The 21,142-nt window shown below is 38.1% G+C and overlaps 1 protein-coding gene across 2 annotated transcripts in view; it reads left to right on the top strand.

Annotated features, from left to right (window-relative positions):
- JADE1 (jade family PHD finger 1) overlaps positions 1–21,142 on the top strand; it is a 164,990-nt gene that overhangs the window by 16,789 nt on the left and 127,059 nt on the right. Inside the window, exon 4 of one of the 2 annotated variants that reach the window (XM_069792361.1) lies at positions 2,035–2,192. In XM_069792361.1, the coding sequence (XP_069648462.1) occupies positions 2,035–2,192 (158 nt within the window). Of the gene's footprint in view, positions 1–2,034; positions 2,193–21,142 lie in introns of those variants that run through there. The other variant, XM_069793178.1, reaches the window with a different exon arrangement.

Below are 21,142 nucleotides of genomic sequence, written 5' to 3'. Positions count from 1 at the left end.
GGCTGAGGTATGATGTTTTCCAGGAGGACTTTAGCAGGGAGGTGTGCACCTGTGACATGACACTGTATGTAGTGGGGAGAACAGGGAGCGGATCTCATTACCTAGTGAGAGGTACAGGAGAACCAGATTTGTCACAATTTTGCTTTTAGGCATTGATATATATCAGGCAGTCTCTGGAGTTGCCAGCCCCATTCCTAGTCTCTGACTCAGTCATTCAATATTCTTGTAGCCTGACTTCATTCCTGCAAGATCACTGTTTTTCTAATAGTCAGAGAGGTAGGTCGGGAAGTGGGGAGGGAGAGAGACGAGCTGCGGTCTGCAGTGCCAACTGCAGGGCTTCTATGCCAGATGGTATTTCCCCATCTGAGGTCAGGACAGCATATGGCATTCAGGAGCCCTTCTATGCCAGAGACACACTGCACGCATTTCGTGTCCAATGATGGGCACCATGATTATTGTAATTGTAAGAAGTGCCATTTCATCCTATTCATGGCCTGTGTGATCATCGCAGGTAATTAATCCATGGATATCAGCTCCTGACTTAAAATGGTGTTAAAGTGCATGCATAATTTTAAATGTGGCTGCTAAGTTGGTTTGTTTTGGGCCCTATATCAGGCTTTGTTTGCTTTTCTAAAAGATAACAGGAATTTACAGAGTATGGTAGAAAGCAGCAAAATATTGGTGAGATCCAGAGTGATTTTTCTGCAGGTGTCATTTTATCCACAGAGTTGCCATTGTACACTGTTACAAAGTGAATTAGGATTCAGAAGAGGTTGTTAACTGAGAAATGTCTGTAGTCTCCTTTCATGTTTTGTTCTGGAAGAGGACTGAAGGCAATAGACAGTATCACTGAACCTGACCCAGCCTTCCTTCCCTGCTCACATGCTTTTTTTAACTGTATCTCATTCATCCTGGCTATAATAGGTACCCGTAAGACTATCCCATGCAATTAAATAAAGAGTCAGAGGACATTCACTCACTACAGACTCTGCGTATGACCTTCACAGTATAAAGACAAAAGAAATTCAGGCATGCAGAGTAACCTCAACTATAGTTAGGTTTGCTGCCATTCTAAATTGTTTGGGACAGAACAGGGTGATGGCAGTCAGATAAAATGATAAAACCACGCGATCCACATTTAGATCCTGTAACTGGGTGTATCTGCAGAGGGGGAGTGAAGGGGCCGTGTTAGTCACTGCCACTGCCCACAGATTTAGAACAGCAGGTATAGGGAGATTTATGCAACAGCTCTTCTTTCTCTTAAGCTCATACATGTATACTTTCATTGCCCAAATTCACTTAGTTCTCCCCACAGCAACTCTATTTACTTGGACTTTCTTTGAGGTGATTTTCCTGAGTTTTCCTGCTACAACTGATGCCTACTGCTTCTTTTAGCTACGCAACAGCAGAACACAGGGTGTGGAATCACATATGTATTTTATCACTGGTGTATACACTGAAATGGTAGCTGGTCTAAAAAAGTGCATTAAGTAGATTGTACTATAGTTAAATATAATACACTCAAAATACTCAGAAGTAATTGCAACAGCCAGCTGTAATAAAACAGGAAATAAAATTTTTATATTCATGGACAATCGAACTCTTACTTAATGCAGGGCTTGTTTTACACTTACTGTGCAGAATGATTCAAATTTTCATATCGTTTCTGTTCCAGAAAAAGGTAAGATAGCTTAAGCAAATACTTTCCTAATTTATTCTTAAAGAATATGATCATTTTAAAGTAGAATACGTTTTAAAAATTAAGCAGAACTTTAAATAACTGTGATCTGCTTCTGTTTGCAAACTGAGCTATCAAAAAAATCCTAGCTTCTTTTCAATGCAATTTTTGGTGCTTTTACCCTAAAACTTTAATGCCAAATCATCACATTTGGAACTGACCTGTATGTTCTCCTACAAACTAATTTTCTTATCACTCTGTTTCATTTGCACAGCCCAGTTTTTCTTAAACGAATTGTGTTGAAAAGTAAGGATTGATTGAAAGGCTAAAATCCCTTCTTGTACCTTGCTTTTTAGGCTCAGGCCTTTTCTACAGGAAGCATCTCCTGCTGCCCAGAAGGGAAAGTTCTTCCCAGTTGCTCACCTAATTGTGCATCTTGTCTACAATCAAAAAATATTCACTGGCTCTGTAAGTCCATCCAGTGGCTGCATATGGGAATTGCATATTTTAGAAGGTAAATTCCAATTTCGTGTAATTTAGTTTATTGAGTAGTGTAGTTAATATTATTACTAGAAATAAACATGAACGAAAATGTACAGTTGGAATACTCCCAGCCTGTGCTGATAAGCAGGTCTGTCTCTGTAAAGTACCCTTTGAATAATACTGAGAATTGATTTGTTGTTGCAGCAGCAGGAACAAGTTAAAAGTTGATGATTATTTGTTAGTATTTAAATTAATTACCTGCTAGAACGAGGAACAGAAACCTGCTGAGTGAAAATCTTTAGCTTATTTTCATTCTGAAACTGAGGCAACTGAGGTCATTGTGAATAGAAGCCCTTGTGAGAGTTGTTCTCTTAGATCTCAGCACGCTTGTGTTTCTACTGAAGCAAACCTGTACAAAATTACATCTTCTGATCATTAAATATGTTCTTTGCTAAATGCCATAAGATACTACAAAAAGTAATTCAAAAATTGAATGTAAAGAGGACAAGATATGAACAGTGTGTTCCAGAAGTCACATTAAGAATTTATGTACAGACTATTTCCAGAAAATCCTACTTAAGTTCAGTATTGAATCTTGATGGGTCATAAGACTAAATCAGGCTAGCTGATTGTTTGAGAATTAACAATTAGACGTAGCATTTCCCCGTGGTGATGACAGCAATTTGAGCCTCAGTACCTTGAGCCCTACTTCTAACCACTTCCATTGTTGCTACCAGTCCTGGAGCTGTAACTGTGGAGAATATCAATGTCATACTTTTAGCAGTTAGAAAAAGTCCATTTGCTAAAAGCCTTTTAATTCTCTGTTCTTGACAAATACAGGCTTCCAAAATCTTGACCATCATTACTTGCTTTTGTCTTCCCATGAAAGTAAATGTATCTTTAATTTTGCCTTCTAGAGTGAATACATTATGATACAGTGTACAATTACATGCTAGCCTATTATTTGCCTAGGGGTGCCCTGCTTCAGTTAGTGCATAGGTTGGGAAAGCATAAAGAGAGAATGACATTTATAAATAACACTAGCCTAAATCTAGCTTTTCTTAAATTTTAAATGCTTTATTTTTCAATCTACATAAATAAATTTTACCCTAGAAATTTTCAGAAGGGTGTCTAAGATACTGTCATGGTAGGTACTTTGTACATGTGGAGGTAACCATATAGTAACTATTGCATGCTGTGGTGCACCAGTTGCCGTTATATTTCTTTTGACATTTTTATACATTTCAGATCTTTGTTTATTTTCAGTCTAGAATTGCCACTACTGAGGTTGCTATTGTTGTAAACTCTTGCAGTTTCTCTCCAACAAGATATCTGGTTTTAGTAATAACATCTAAAGTTAGAACATTACATTCCTTTCTTGCTGTAGTGATTACTATAAAAATGAGAATGTCAGTGTTTTGTGGATGTAATGCAATTCAAATATCCTGTTCTGCTACAATGACTCTGCTTTCAGGTTTGGTTGTTGGTTTTTTTTTTAACTAGGGCAACAATGAATTTATACCTAGTTCTAGTTGCAGCACCTTATCTGGTAACCTACGTACTCTCCAGATCTGAAAACATAGCCCTATATTTGGGGTCCACGTGATTTTAAATTAAAATAAGATGGTTGCAAAGGAACACAATGAAATTATACTTCTAGCAACATTATGAACGAAAAAAAAAAACCAAAGCAGAAAGCATTCAGCTCATCTCTGGACCCCACTCCAGTAGCTTTTTGCACGGTTCCCACTTCACACAGCTGGCTGATATCTTAAGCATTCACTTTCCTCTATAAGGGTAAAAAACCACTGAATCAGCTCCCAACTCTCCTTTCCCTGTAAGCTGTGACCCTCAGCATATTTTGAGTTGAAGCATTATGTAGGTTTCCTTAGAGCTGGATGTTTATTTTAATACTATGTGCTTGACCAGTCCTCAAAAGGCCGTGTATTAGAACATTGCCTTTGTCCTATCCTTCCTTCTGAGCACAACCAGAGGAACACTTGGTTATTTTCTTTTATCTGTATTTGCCAGTGTTCGGATTTTACTAGTCATGTGTCAGTTATGACTGCATCATTTAGCAGAACCAAAAAGACTTAGCTTCTTAGTACATTACAATAGCTACAAATTTTTCCAGAGGTGTCCAGTATATTGTTTTGGTTTTGTTTGTTCCATTAAATATATAGCAAACTATTTTCCCCTAATGATTTATTATTCTTCATGAGCTAGAAGACAAGGAATAAACGGGATGTGTTTCTGGTTTCTTCTGAGCTCCTTACTGGAGATGGGAAAAGAACTCAAAATGTGGTAGGCCTTTTTGCTAGGCTGTAGTAGAGCCTACGTTTTGACCCTGCCAGCTTCCACGCTTGCAGTCTGAGCTGCATTAATACTACAGTATTCTTCTGTTAATGCAGGGCCCTGCATTTCATCATGACCTGTGCTGTGACTGATGAATAAACTCCTACAATGGGGAGGTTACAAATAAAACTGTGTAATTTACACATTTAGAAAATTATTTTCAAATCAGCCATAGTTTTTTAGCTAAACGAAGCAAGATAATTAAACACCTGCGTACAAAACACTTCCCATGAGTGTTCTCAACATTTACAAAGTCCATGGATACTGCTTAGAGCTTAACAGGTTTTGCAGTACACCCTCAATCCTGTACTCAGCTGACGGGTTGTTGCAGAGAACTCAGTATGGAAAAATCTGTCATGTTCTAGTTTCTCTGTCAAAAGGTCTCTAGCAGTTCCGGTAGTCATGAGATCCATTGCCTACCTCAACTCTGCCCTTTCACAACAAATGCAAACAAGGAGAAACAGTTTTCTGGTGTTGCAGGCAGTCTATTTTTCTAGAGTGAACCCAACTGAATGATTGGCATTGCCATTTTTTGGCATATTTCTCGGTAACGGTGTTCTTGGTGAATGTAAAGACTTTACCGTTCAATGTGTATTTACTTCAAAGTGGAAAAATGCAGAAGGCAAGAACAAACAAAATTAGAAGCTTTTCAGACAAAATTATGGTAGCAGAATTGAATTTACAGGTCAACACAAACATTATAGGCATATGTTAGTCTGTCATAATTATGAATCTCCATTTGTTCTTGCCTTATGAATAAAAATACATGTAAAAAGATGCCATTTATATTTCTTAGGCCAGATTTTCTTTCATCGTTTTCTAAACCAAGCACTCCTAGTCTTTTAAATCTTCTCGTGTGCACAATAGAGCACAATTTAGTTAGGACTGTCAAATGTAATTGCAAAACTGAGTTAATTTAGTGCCATTATGTCATTTAATAGTGTCTTTCAAATTCTAAAATAATTCTAAAAATGTCTAGTCAGGGATTATGGTGTTATGTTCTGTATTTCTTACACTTAAATCCAGAGATCTGTTTCAATTACATTTTCGCAGAGGTTTATCCAGTTAGTGTTTGGTTATGAGGTTATGAGTTGGTTTTGAAAAATTTGTTTCATGAATATTTACAGTCCATCTGTTTATGAACGAAGCACAGACTGAAGAGACAGCGTATCATAGATGAGTCATAAACTGGTTCTTAATTATTTCAGTTTGGAGGCAGTACCAAGTGGTGTGCTCGCTCCTATTGGCCTGCGTACAGTCCTGCAGCTGGTGGTGTAGGCTCCTGGCCTCCCCTTGAATTAATCTCTTGACAGTGCTGGAGGACTTTTGGGTACTCAGTCATAAGAGCTGTTCACTCTCCCGTAATCCTGCCTCGAGAAAATGGTAACTGACAAATGCTTAGTGAGAGATTAAACAACAAATGATCTTCATGTTCTCGTAATTTCTCTGACAGTTTCTTAATTTTACTGTAGTAAAAAAATCAGTATACCAAAGGCTGCCAGTCCCATCACCCTTCTCATTTTAGAAGCGTGTAGTTACGGACCACAAAATTTTTACATGTTTACACTACTGGTTATTTTTGAATCCCTGCTCTAAGGAAGGTGCTACAATATGCTCATTTTACAGTTGAAGGAAGTGTGGCAGAGAGAGCAATGACTTGCTTCAGGGCACACATCAAGAGTGGTGTAGGCTCAGTCATTCCAGCTCCCACTTACAGTGAACGCTACTTTCTTCTTCACAGCATAAACCCCACAACTTACAAAAAAGAAACAAAAATAGTGCCAATAGCTCCTTTATTGGGAAAGGATTTTTAGAACTCACATTTTGGAATTTTGGCACCCAGGTGCCATCTACACCTTGCCGTAATGCTTTAGTCTTCTTTTTGGTGGGTAACTTTGTGCATTTCAGAGACACCTAGATGCAACTAGAAGATCCAGAGCAACTAAGCTAGCTTTGAAGCAGGAGAGCTGGTTGCATTTAAAAGGGAGTGGGATTATTTTAACTAAGCAGTTTTAATATAGTGAACAAACTAGATAAATCTTATTCTTAACAAAGTACAAAATGGTCCAGTGGCATTTGATTTGATTCATTCCTGCTGTAAGCCCTAGATTACCTTTGAAGAGGTGTTAACAGAAACTGTTCTGTCAAGTTCATTTAAAAACAAGCTTTTATTCAACATGAATAATACTATACTATTTTATGGATAAGATTAGAAAATTAGTCTACTTTTATGTAAGTGAGGGAAGATTTTTACCATTGAGATATAATGCTGATGGAGCATGCTCATGCATGCCAGAAACATCCCTGGCTAATCAGATCACTCTTCTTAAGAAGCCAAAGAACCCAATATATGGATTTCACTGTAGTCACACAGTGCTGTATCTTGCCTCATGTTCTGTGTGCTACCAAAAAGCTGTTAGGAGCAATGCATTGACCTTTAACAGTCTCATTACTTAAACTTGTGCTTGTGGTAACAGCTTTCAAAAAAGGCAGGAACTACTCAGAATGATGAAAAAAAGAGTAAAAAGGACATCCATGGAGTCACTGGGAGGAGAACAAGGCTACTGTAACCACCGTCATAACATTACATAAGATCACCTGAGCAGGTGGCAGCTGTGCAGCATCTCTCATTAATTGATGCCTTCACCTGGCTTTGAGGAAAGGCTGAGTATGTGGCCCAAAAAGTTCTGCCTTGGGGCTCAGCAGAAATCTATTAACAAAGAAATATATTAATAAAGAAAACCAGCACTGTCTGTGCAAAACCCAAATGTTCTTCTCATCTCTGAAGTGACTTAAGTTACTTTTACCTTGTCAGCCTCACATTCCAATAGTTTTGTTTTTATGGATAGTATTTAGCAGGCAGCTGCTATGGTTTTTGCTACATGATGAAAGTTTTTGTCCAGGACATTTTCAAACCTGATTGGAGTGTGGGTCCTAACACCAGACAGCTCACTGTTGCCATATAAGGGATCCATATTGGCTGTCACGCATACATTTGGTAGGTCACCCATGTATAAAGTGAATGGAAGGAAACTGTAAACTACAGGGTTATAAATACATGAAGAGTGTCTTGAGAAAAGCCTGAGTGGTTTCTGATGTCAGCAGAACCCTGAGACGAATTTAGTGTCCTGCTTGGTTTTGCTGTTCCTCTGTTCTCTGTGAAGAAGGACTCCTTTATAAATAGCAACAGAAAGCCAATGGTATTTAATAGAGAAATCAAACTTAGACACTAAAATGATAACTGTAAACATTTACAGGGTGTCTTAGTCTATCATTGCCACAGACAGATGCATACAATTGTGTTTCATGGCTGTAGCTTAAACAGGAATTTTGAGCTTATTCAAAGTAATTTACTTCGTTTCCTGGCTGTAATGCTGTTGTAATTGGATATTACATAGAACAATCTTGGGCTTTAAAATGCTGTTGTATATAAATTGAAGTATAAAACCAGAAAACATGTTAGTACAGTACAGATTTAAGAGGCAAGTTAGGAAGATAATGAATATAAATTATGCACTAAAGAATAACAGGATGATCTATTTTCATGGCAATGCAACAGAAAATTTTTAAGACTAAGAATCTAAGTTTTCTATACAACAACACAATGACAATCAGTAGTAAGAAAGGAGAAACAACGTCAGTCGGTGACATTCAGAAAAAAAAGAAACTGAACTAAATTGTTCCTGAAAAATAATCCATAGCGTCAGTAATAAAAAATGGTGTATTTTGCAAGTTGCACTGCAGATGACTCCGAAACCTGTAGGCAGAATCGGAGTGACAGTACCCAGCTGTATTTGCTTCTGACCCAAAGGAGGAAGAGTTCTCGACTGAATGAAAAAGAGAAAATAACAGCATGTCCTGTGTATTAGTCAAAGCTATCAGGCTTAAACTCAGTCACAGGAAATAATAACCTCGTTTCTCTATTTTTCACACTGTGCAGCATAGTGATCATAAGAAATCATTTGTGATCATGTTGAAGGATATTGCATACTTACTATAGTTAGTCTGAAGGAGCTTTAAGCATGTAAACAGCATAATTTGTTTCAGAGGTTAAAGGTCTAGACCAAAAAGGCAGTATCTGCCTGGATTGAAAGCTAGTCAGGACATCTGACATTTAAGCGTGGGTGGAATCTATAAAAGAGTGAAGTCCTCTAGGCAGAATTACCTTTGTAACATTGCTAAAATGCAAGGTGTGCCTTACCTGCCAATATTTATTTTAAATAACCCCAAAATCTGTCAAAATCCCATAACATGTTCTTATCTCAAATCTGAAAGTTAGGTGAGGACAGCTACCGTTAGGAGGACATGATTATTCTGCACCACCATCCTTCCCTATCTGTTGTAAAGCTCTATAAAGCCACAGAACATTTTGTAATACTGTTACTACAATATGTTGCCCTGGCAAAAATTAGGTGCACTATGGCTCAGCTGTAATTTCTAGGTGCACATGGAAGTGTAGGACTGGCTATGTGGCTCTGTTGTGTTGGAACCTAAATGACTCTAACCAGCCTCTTGGACCACAGGTGCATTGGCCTGACAGAAGTCCTGTCATGGGAGCAGAACTGAGCCATTATGTTGGACACTGCTACTTAGTACTAAATTTGGCTTAAGAAAACATATTAGACAGTTTTGGTTGATAGTATGTCAGATACCCACATCTTTTGCTGAACTTGGCTAGTTGATCAAATCTCATCTATTTGCTATAGTGTATGAAATGAAGAGAAATAAAAGAAGTTTATTTTTCTGGTGCCATTCACAATTGATCTTCCAGCAGTTCTTTTTATAGTGTAATCATAATAACAGCTAGAGTTAAGTTAAAAGTAAGTTAGAGGTTATGGGATTACAATTAGAGGCATTTTCTTCATGTCAGATTCTCTGTGGTGGCAATGAAAATACTCACTACATTTCAGGCTAAAATGTGAAATAAGACTAGCAGTAATTACTCCTGTGTGAATACATAGTTCCTTCTTCTGACAGTAAATTTATCTCAGTTAGGCTTTAAAGAAGTCTACAGGCATTGAGAATTATATTAAACATATTCCATGTGTGCAAGAGCGAAACAGAAATTTAAAATATATTAATTTCAGCCTCAGATGAGATATAATTCTTAATATTTCCACTTGTACCCTGGACAATATCTCATAGCTCTATAAAATATCTTATTCTAAATGCAGGTGTTTTCTTAGGGCAATCTTGAAAGCAAAAATACCAGTCCTTTCCCCTTGGAAATCTAGAATAATAACTCACAGTATAGAACAATAAATCAGTTATATACTGGAAATGTTACTGTTTGAAAAAGCAAAAAAAGCCTAGAAAACACAGATTTGATATCACTTTCCAGAGTAATGCAAAAACTTGATTGAACACGTGGCTGCATTGGCATACCATGCTTAAAATTGACAGTCACACATGGCACTGAATACAGTCCTGTCACTGGGCCCTGCCTGAATATAAGAAAGAGAACTGTTTAACAGAGTCCCTCAAGCGCTTTGGCTCATCTCTGCTAAAATTTTTCTGGTTTACTCCACTTGGGCTTTTTGCCCCCACCAAATTGTTTTTTAAAAACATTATGTTAATTATGTTAATATTTCTGGAATTAGGTGCATTGCAAATAAATGCACGTTACATTTTACTGTACAGCGTAATACTGCTCAGAAGTTTATCTGTGTAAACTATTTCATCATATATATTAGGATGATATTTTAAAATATACATCTTAATGAAATAATTTGAGTTATTTGGCTGCAGTAATACAGGAATAAGCATACAAAAAGAAACTCCTGAAAACTTCAGGGTAAACCAAAGTCTTTACATATGTATTCCCTAGAAATAAAGGATCCTAATAACAACAGACGATACTTATGTGTGTAGATGAACACACCTATTCTTTTTTTTTCCCGGTTTCACTTCAACTCATTTGGGAAGATCTGTGATGGAACATGCCTGCCACTTTCACTGTTAATGAGAATCTATGAAGTATCTGGCAGGATCACTTACTTTAAGGTGTGATTTCCTGCTGGAATAAGATCTGGAGGCCAAAGGGGAGGTGAGGACTTTATTAATCTTAGCTGGAAGTAGGAGAGAGAGATCACATCATAAAGCATTCTGTCAATGATGTCAGCTATATATTCTAAGATTGGAGTAGCATTTTAAAATCTTACTGTGTCTGACAAGCAAGTCTTTCCATTTTAAAGAAGAGAAAAAACCTTTTCAAGTCTGTATTTTTGTCAGAAATTAAAGAAAGAACTTAGTTTATTTATCAGGAATGACCACAAAACCATCTTGAAATTAAACTATATTGGTAGATCAAGGAATCTTGGAAATGTTAAGTGAAGGGCTATGGGTTTGTGGTTTTGTTGGTTTTGTTTTTGTTTTTGTTTTTAATGGCAACTGGGTCTAGATCCATCTATGCAAAAGACAGGTAAGAACAAAACATGTGTAAGTTTTTCTGTGTGCACCCCCCCCACCCCCCAACACAGTAGTAAGAGCTCATTCCTAGAACAGAGGATTTGAATTTCTTGTTTTCTAGTTTGGAGCCAGAGGGAGAGGAGAAAACAGTATTGATCGTGTATCCTGAAAAGCAGGTAACTCACATCAGTCATGGAAGAACAAAAATCAAGGCTTCACTTTATCCAGAGGCAGAATTCAAACATGCACCTTCCCCTACAAAAGCAATTGCTTTAACTTTTAAGTTACTCAGTATTGCAAATTGGGAAACACTGTGAATCCTGTCTTATTGTTTATGAGAAGGGGCTGATGGGACATAGACACCAGCTCTAGAAGACAGCCAGTAGCTGAGAATCCTGCATAAGGACAGGCCCTTAACTGCTTATTGGTGACAAATATTAGACTCTCTCCTTTTTATTGGCGTCTTTTACTGGTAGCCTAGGTGTCAGTCCATTAAATTTGCTGGTTTGAATGGCTAAATTTCCTGCAATTTACAGGGAGTGTGGGCATCTTCTCTCAAAAAATTTTATTGCACACATACATCCATGATGGAACTAAGCCAAGTTCATTTTTTGTACTCTAAGAACAACTGAGTTCTTCCAACAAAATAAAATGCCAGAGTTCTTTGTGCTCATTCAGCATCAAGCAGAAAGGAAAAATGAGACTTTTTTAAAATTCAGATATGCAGAGCTCTACTAGAATGTGTAACTAAAGGAATGTGAAAAGTTTTAAGCCCTGGTGTCATCTGATATGACAGACTATAATATTTCAGAGTTTGCTGCCAAATCCTAATCTAATAAAGACAGATACATTTCCTTTAGCAAAAGAGTTTCCAGTCATGTCAGAAAAAAAATTGAACCAAAGCAGTGAAGGAGATTGTGATCTACCTAGGAAAACAAAGTAGTTCTTAATCTGGATAATATTTTTTTTATTACTTTATTGCAAAAGGTTAGATTCAGTCTGGATGCTGTTTTAGTAGTTACTGATTAGTGATGCATTTATTTGGGGAAGTATAGTAACTAAAAGCTTACTGGACTGACAAAATAATGCCCATGCACAACCAAAGTGGGAGTTCAGAAACATGACAGATGAGCTTTCCAATGAAACTCTATGATTTTAAATCACTATAAATCAAAATTGTTTCACTTCCCTTTGGAGTGGAATAGGATCATTTCGAAATAATACGAAATCACTTCATCAGGAAAAAACCCAATGACATATTGTCTTTCTCAGACCACCAAATTTGTGAAGTAAAACAAATAAATTTTTTCTAGGTTTTTCTGGTACCTAGCTCACAGAGATGTTTTGTGGGTAAATTAATTATTTTTAACTGCATTAAATATGAAAAATTATGCACAAATATTAATACACAATAGTAATTATATGGAAGGACTAGATTAACCTCTTAGATCTCTTTTATTTTACTATTTTTTTTTTTACTGCCTTTGTTACTTGGAGTTACTCATGATTAAACTTCAAATTTTGGGCCAAATCTTCACATCTTTTATGTTTGAGCTTTCGTGAATGGTCACTCCCAGGTTTCACATGTATGTTGCCTGAAAAGACCACGAAGGGACTCAAGTACAAACATTATGCGATGGTAGTTAAGTAATCAGATGCCTGTAAGTTGCTCTGAATGCTCTACTACATCAGGAACATAGCAGATGGAACGGGGTTTAATTTCTTTTCTGAAACGACCTCTTCTCTCTCTTTTCCTTTCCACCTACCTTGCCTCCTCTGCTTTCTGCTAGAAACCGCTGGTGTCCACGAGATGGCACTACGCCATAGCAGGGTGTTAGGATACCAGGTCTACAGCTCCCATTTTATAGCATGGCTGTATCCCTTTTTAAACTCCAGAGGTTTATTCAAACTGTAGTTTCCTTATGCCACAAATATCCTGCCTTTCGGACTATCATCAGCTGGGAATTGCGGGTGATTCCTGCTAGGAGGCTTGGGGGAATTCCAGTGTAGAAAGGGATCAAGTTACTAAAAAGTTTGGGAAACATGTTTAGCCTAAGCTCCCTCCATTAAAGGAAACTGTTAGGTGAAGGACCCTCTTAGGAACTAGCAAGAGTGTCTCTGAGGACCACAGTTAATCAGTTAAACAGGGCTTTAAAATATTTAATTCATATGTTCTCGGCCTGTCTTCAAACTCTTATAAGTAAGGCAAAAGTTGTTTTTTGATTAAATAAGAAAAGATTAAATAATTTAGGAGGTGTATCCTTCAAGTGATTTTTATCAAGACTAGCACACAGAGAGGAAATGCCTTATCAAGCCCCAGCCACCTGAGACCCACTCGGCTATTCAAGCCAAGTTAATTGGTTCTGGGGCAGGGTGATAGAAGCAGCGAAGAGCGTACAAGGTCAGCACCCCCTCACTCCACCCCCATCCCCACCAAATGAGATAGAAAGAGAAAAATCCTTCCTGTCATGGAGCTGCTGTGCAGCTTTGCAGGGAGGAGAGCTCTTGCTTTCTCGAAGAGGAAGCAACCTTTGCAGCTGTGAAACCTGAGAGAACAATGGAGACTGTGTCGACCAGCAGTTATGGGGGGCTGCTTTCTGCTCTCCGGGGCTCGATGCCAGAGAGGTCCCACAGCAGCAATCTTTTCTCTGTAATAAATTCCAAACTTCTCTTGACCTTATTGCTGCACTCTGGGCTGAAATGCATCCGAACAGTTGACGGGAGGTACCCCATATCGTAACAATTGTGGATGCATCCTGAATGCCAACAGCATTTTTCTCTTGTTTCCAGATTGAATTTGAACTAAGCTTTTTAGTCCTGCTTTAGCCATGCACCGGAAGAACATGTCACACCACTCAAGCCACTTTAGGTTATCGTGATAGAAGTAGCTTTCATTTTCCTGTATTCAATCCTGGGGTTTTGCTTTTTTGCTTTGTATTATTTAAGTCTGGTATAACTTTGTATTTATGTATTTATTTTTAAATGAAGGAAAAAAAAAACTTTCAAGCTTTAACTTAAGAAAGTCTGAAAACTTCACTTTTTGCTCTACAGAAATATATTGTCCTTTGCACTTTTCCACTCCCTCCAACTTGCTGTCATAAAATAAGTTACTTTCAAAAGTGTGATCGATCACGTGCAGGTAGGCCTTTGCGTACCCTGCACAGGCTCTCCTTTATGTAGTGCTGGTATACTCCATAGTAACTGCCTAGAGAGGTTTCTTGCTGAGAACAAAACTGTTCTAATATATCTGACCCCATTCCCTTCTAGAAACCTTATCTATGATTGCTGTCACACACTTGAAAGAGCCCTTAGTTAGGCCAGGCTGTACAGATGCATGGCTTGGCTGTGAAACACACTGGCATTCCACCCCAACATATCCATGTGCTGACCATGGCATTTATACAGGTAGGCAGCCATAATGTGTTTGTGTATATCCATAAGTTGTTGCAAATGTGTTCTGTTATGCACTGGAGCTAAAAGAGAAACAGTAATTTTAAAACACCCACTTCATCTCCAAAAGCTTTTACTTACCTAAGAGATATATGGTGAGTTTGCTCTTTTAGTTCTGCTTTTTTTGGGGTGAAAATCAACTGCAAACATAGAGAAAGTGAAACCTTGAACAATTAAATACCAGACTAAAGCAATCCTGGAGGCTATTATTATTTATACTTCAGTATCACTTTGAAGCATCTGTTCAATTTAATGTCCTTGATTTTGTTCCAGGTTCTATGCAGAACATGTCTAGTTGTTATAGACCAGACCCTTCTTCACTTTGTCCTAAAACTACTTCTATCCATGTACATACTAAGGCCGTGGTTCCTCCAACTTCATGGATATGCCTAAAATCTAGTCATGTGAACATTCTAATTGATTTTTTTATACTGTGTGCAAGAACTTAGGCATGTGTATAACTTGCAAGAATTGGAACTGAATTATTACTTTGTCCTCAGAGGATTAAAACCCTTAGAAATGCCTACTTTTTGCCAAATGAGACAAAAGATCCAGATTTACACCATCAGTTTTCTATACATCACAAGACTAAATGTATTTAAAAAGTACAGTAAAATAATATTGTTTCTTGTAACATATAACAGTGGACTCTCATAGTAAGTAGCCCACAACTGTTGGATTAATATATGTAAGGATTTGTAATTTACATTTTAAATTATATACCAGGGTGGACTGTATATTTTTTATACATACATATGTATGTGTGTGTGAGTATATAGTTTTGGATTGTAGCCAAGACTATGTAAGAAATATTGCTTGTGTAGAAGCTCTGAATGGCCTCCTTCACAGTCATCATCATGCAGGCATTTTCCCTGTTTAATATCTACTACCCCTCAATGCTATTTCCTTTAGGTAACTGTATTTCTGGCTCATGTCACACTAGAAAATATTCCCTCCACTGCCTGTCATCTACTAGGATTCATTTTAAATGAGGTAGTCACTATCTTTATCTAATGAATGATAGTACTTTGGCCAGTGCAGTTTAAGGATTGGGAGGATTTATAGATCAGCTGTCTGAACATAATACAAGACTTTCAGCAGTGAAATACGCATTTGAAATTCAAATTTTATAAATGGGTTCTTTAAAACTATTTGATGTTTAATCACACCAAAAAGAACTTTATTACAGCAGTGGCTGTAAGACTTTTGGATGCTGTCTGTGTTCATACCACAGCAACACAAGAGAAATTATCATTACTTACTGAAGAAATAATCTCTGTTCTTTCTAGTTGGATTATATTTAAATCCTAGAAAATTTTGACAAAAGAGGAAGATGAAAGCTAAGGTCAGTGATAGATTTAGTCCTGAAATAGTTGAAATGTGGCTGGTGGGATAAATGGTGTTTTATATCGACTGCATGTCAGCTCTGTATAAGAAGCATGACAATATCAGAAAAGATGACTACCGTAATTTGCTTGCTTTTATAAAAACCGGATGTTGCTGTGTTACCCATGCAAGGGAGGCCTTTATGTTGTAACTTTGGGTGCTTTTCACACAGCCTAATTCAAGGCACTCCAAGGCGAGTGCCTCTGTTGGGTGATTAGCCTTCCTAGGATCCTCTGTAATTGTTGGGAGAAAGAGGTTTCTTACCACCCAGAGGGCAATTCAGAGGAAGAGTTCATCACAGGTAACTGAATTACTCTCCTGATGAGGCCCTCTCACCCTGCTTATACACAGGAAGCCAAGAGCAGCTAGCTTCCTACTTTATTGTATAAACAGAAAAAAAGATAATGACAATGTCAGGAATAAAAATCAAATCAGGCTATGTATATAAGCCTGTAGTATGCCAAATGCAAAATTAGGCACTTAAGGCCAAAATTATAATCCTGAAAATGCCTACTTGTGTGGAACCCAAATTCTAGGCTTTCTAGCTTTCTCAGACTGTGCCAGGTGCCTAGTGATATGTCACCAGGCGTGTCTGGAACTGCTTTGGATTTCGTAGTGCTGGATAGGCAATGTATGTCATGCCACAGTGTAATCAAGGTGCAGAAACTAGATGTTCTCTCCATTACAAGACAACCATTCTTTTCTTTTCCTCTATTTCCCTGTGAAGACCATTATTAATGATTTTAGTGGTTAAACCCATGGTTAGAAGGTCCATTCTCGTGTAAAAGTTGATATGCAAGTGGAGGACAATTTTAAGCATTTATAGTTAAAAATTAACACTCTGATTGTGATAGATGCTGTACAGTAACAAAGGAGAAAACTATTTCTCACCTGAGGTAATTGTACAATGTAACAAGATTCTAAACCTGTTTTAATTCAGAATGGGAGAAAAAGTTTAATCAGGCTCGAGGAACTGGGGAATTGGCAATGCCAGCATCAGGTTGATTCCATCACTGCAGCACAGGTTTGAAGTTTCTGGTGCAACTAAGCAAAACAAAGATTATGTTATTAATTTTAAGTTGGTTTTTTTTTTTCCTAAGGGACAATTGAAATAAAGGCAAAAAAAAGTATTACAAGGGTCAAGACAAATTGTATTAATCTGTGGTAAAGGAAGAGGTAGGTTGAAACTGATGTCTTATCATTCCTTTTTTTTAAATAAATGTCCAACTACTAAAGAAATCCAGACAGGTCTGAATGAGTGTCTATAGGTAGTACATCAAAAGATGTGTATGTAACCGTGCTGTTCTAAGACTGGCCAATAATCACAGCCTACATTAATTCCAGAAACTACACACAAATAATATTTCTTGGCTCCATTTTCAAAGCAGCATTTGGAAAGTTATGTGCACTAATCCTGTAACAATAGCAGGATTTGTGTTTCCAACACAAGCATAGCTTTGAAAATGTAACCATAAGGGTCTAATGCAGCAGTCAAAGTAATCCCTGACCTTTTACCCTCTGAGAAAAGAGAACAATTTTGCAAAAATGTTTGTCACTAAACTAAAAAAATGTCCTGTATCCTGGGGAATCCTCACATGAACAGTCTCCTTCTGGCCGCAGGAATGTAAGATCATAACTAAATGCAGGAGAAAGAGCAGATATTGAAGGAACCCAAGTCTGCTTCTTACCTGTCTGAAAATCCCCAGTTCCCCCACTGCCCGCAAGTGTTATGATAGAATCATACAATGATTTGGGTTGGAAGGGACCTTTAAAGGTCATCTAGTCCAACCCTCCTGCAATAAGCAGGGACATCTTCAACTAGATTAGATTGCTTAAAGCCCCGTCCAGGCTGACCTTGAATGTTTCCAGGGACAGGGCATGTACCACCTCTCTGGGCAACCTGTTCCAGTGTTTCACCACCCTCATCATAAAAAATTTCTTCCTTACATCCAATCTAAATCTACCCTCTTTTAGTTTAAAACCATTACCCCTTGTCCTATCATAACAGGCCCTGCTAAAAAGCTTATAACCCCTGAGACAGAGAATTGCGTGGTCACTTTGAGTACTTTATGATTTAAACTGATAAAAATAAATTTGCTTGTTTACTCTCCTGCTGTCTGACAGTGCAAGGTATTGTCTGTTATCCTTCAGTTCCCATTTCCTTCAGTCCAAGGAGTAGGACCTTTGGAAATTTTCAGAATTGCCATTTTTCTCTTCTCCCTAGAAAAAGAATTGTGTGTAAATCTTACATGTGGATAGGATGTTAAGTGAAATTCAGAAATTAATGCAGGGAAGTAGCAAGTACAATCTGAAAAGTTTTAACCTGGGTCTTTTTAGTCAGAATTCCTGCTGACTTCAGAGGAATGCAAGATGTGGCTCTTTCACAACAGAAGAACAACCCCCTGCATTAAATATGTGTTGGAGCGAATGGATGTCAGCAGCTTTTTGTATCATACTGAAAGTTGTCAATTTCTTAGGATATTGGTTTCCAGTCTTGTAGTTTAGAGCAGGGTTATTCGCTATTATTATTTGTGACACCTATTTTAAAGAAGGAGCTATTTAATAACTCTGTCCAGGATAGCAGTATCTAAAGATTGCAGTCACGTATAGCAGCATTGTTGTGAGTCTGAATAAGACTGTAATAATATGTTTTTATTTCACATTAATCAAACACTAAGCCTCCTCAGCATTGTAAAAAAAGACTACTTGCAAACCAAGAAAATGACCTAATAATCAAGTACAACAAAGGATATTAAATATCTTTCCAAATATCTCTCCATACCTCTCAGTTAAAAGAAGGGAGAGAGAATGTCCAAGACAGAAGGACTTAATGGAAAAAGAAACAATGTTGCACGCTAGTGAGGTTTTATAAAATAGGAAAAAGGTTTTTTGCAGAAAAGGACCAAAAGGTGGCAGTACTCCATGCACTGCTGAGTGCCTGGAACCCTAAGAGCTATCCAGTACTTATTCCAAAGTGCTTAACATCCACTTTTCTTCAAATACACCCAAGGAAACGATGTCCTTAAAAGAAAATAAATCCTTTTGTGGCTACATTTGGCTTTTCTAGAAGTACACAAGACTACATGAAATAAAATATGTTAATAGGTCTGAAAAATACTTGTTTGACCAATTCCCTTTCTACTCCTAGACACTCCTGCATTCTGGGCTGCTGGCTGTATCTCTTGCTGTAGTCTCACATGGCATGTTGCTATATCACAAAAGTCAGACAGTTATGTCACTTAATTGGCATCATTCTGGATCCATAGCAAAATTTAACGAGACTAAGACTTGCTTGATCCTTCTACTTAAGAGAAATCCAGGATACAGCCCATGTAAAATCATCTTGTACTTAGAAAAGTATCTGCAGGGTACAATTCAAACAGGTTGATTCTTTATGCCTAGAGGAGTCATACGGTAATAGAAGTAAACCTGCAGGTGTTAAGATGGCAATAGTTGTGTTTTATTTCCTGTGGCCGTTATCCTCCCACAACCTTCAGACAGAATCCAGCTAATAATGGATCCCTTTTTCATACTTGAAAAAAACAACTGAAGGATCCTCGCTATTAGCAGTGGGTGGTTATGGCATATGGTGATAATACGGTAATACTGCAATTCTAAATGTACATGATAGAGTTATTAGTTCTGCAATGCCAGGATTGTATCTGTGGTACCAGATTTTGCTGTGCTCTATCACAGTCTGCGCAGTCTGGCTCTGAGCATAACTGTGCCTCTGCCCCTGCTCTATTGCCTTTTCTCTGTTCCCTTTTCCTTTGATACCTTCTCACAGGGTTGGGTCTGTATCATCTCTGTGGTTGTCTTCCCTTAATGGAAATGTTCACCCTCCCTTCCCTATGGCTAGGAATATTGCTGCTTTTTCCTAGGAAAGGATCCAAAGAGAACTGAGCCACCACAAATTTGGTGTGAGTGGAGGTTTGTGTGTCCTAGAAGGCAGTTAGGGGTGACAAGCAGTTCAGTGAGGGGACAGAGGGGCAGGGAGAGAAATCTCCTCCATCTGATAAAGTCCTCTGCATTGACATTAGTCCAAAAAGCACATTCTTAGCTGTATCACCGCACTTGTTACTATGAGTGTTACAAAAGACACAGATTACATTCCCTACTACTTCTGCTTGTCACGGTGCAGGAGTATTGCTTTCATTGCTAAGAAGGTGGGCTTCTTTTACTGAGAACTGCAATTCTTCTTCGGTTATGCCCTTTATACCCAGAAAATATGGGAGGTGACAAGAATTTCTTTGAAAAAGTGCTAAATTCAGCTGTTGGGCCAAATATTACAGCCAACAGTAACTGAGCTATTGCGTATTATCTTCAGTCAGGGTGAGGCTTTGTTTTTCTTCTGAGATTGAACTGGTTTAGCGGCTTGCCACTGCTGAAAGGGTCAATTCCGTTTCCCCCTTCTCCTGGCCACACATTCCTGTTGCTTCCCTGATGCTGGCTATTGTGTTTGTCTGATCCTGCCATGAGCCAGTTCCACTCACCAAACTAGAGAAAACTAATCCAGCAAAAAAGTGAATAGTTCTCTGTGATTTGGTGGGAGCTGAAGCACCTCTCACAGGGCTCACACAAGTGCTGGAACTGGCACAAGGAAGAGGTGAATGAAGGAAGCAAGATGGCCACTTCAAGTAGCAGAATGATGTTACATTGGCTCAGCCATTCTGTGAAAACTCACAGTGTAGGCAATGTTGGAAAAAGAAGAGTCACTAGTAAAGTTTACTTTGCAAAAATAGATAATTAACGGGCACTGAGGTATGGCACCAGTGAAGTAACTGAACTCTGTATGGTCTGAAAATACATGGATGCTAAAGGCTTGTCAGACATTGGTTTTCCCAAGAAAGCCAATTTAAGAAACTCCGTCTCCTTCCCTTGATGGCTTGTTTCCAGTCATGTGTTCAAATTGTCCACCTCCTTAGTTCTGCCAATATAATATTTTTTTAGGAAGCATTGTAAACTGGATCACTGAAATGATCTGGCTTAAAAATCCACTTTTTGGAGGTTTTTTTTAATCCTGGATTATGTCAGTGAAGTCAGCATCTCATGAAAGTACATGTTTGGGGTGAAATTAAATTATATGTCTCAATCCAGATTAGTAATCTAGTAGGACATCATTACTGAAAGACAGAACTTTCTCCCTGCTGACCCAGAAAAAATACACATTCTTCTGTCAGATTCGTGAGTTGAACCAGCTCTTCCTGTTCGTGTGTGTGTGTACATATGCGCATGGGGATCTGAAGTGGGCCTCAGTGCAAAGTGTTAGTGGTGAAGGACCTGTGGCTTGGAATGAAAGGGAGGGAAGAAAAGCAGGATCTTACCCTTTTGGTGGTATTCGGCTCTCATATTGGCTCAAGCCAAACCAGGTATTTTCACCTT

Source organism: Haliaeetus albicilla, chromosome 1, assembly GCF_947461875.1.
Source record: "Haliaeetus albicilla chromosome 1, bHalAlb1.1, whole genome shotgun sequence".
Taxonomy (NCBI): Eukaryota; Metazoa; Chordata; class Aves; order Accipitriformes; family Accipitridae; genus Haliaeetus; species Haliaeetus albicilla.
Note: the sequence above shows the minus strand (reverse complement) of the source record. Positions and strands in the feature narration are given on the sequence as shown.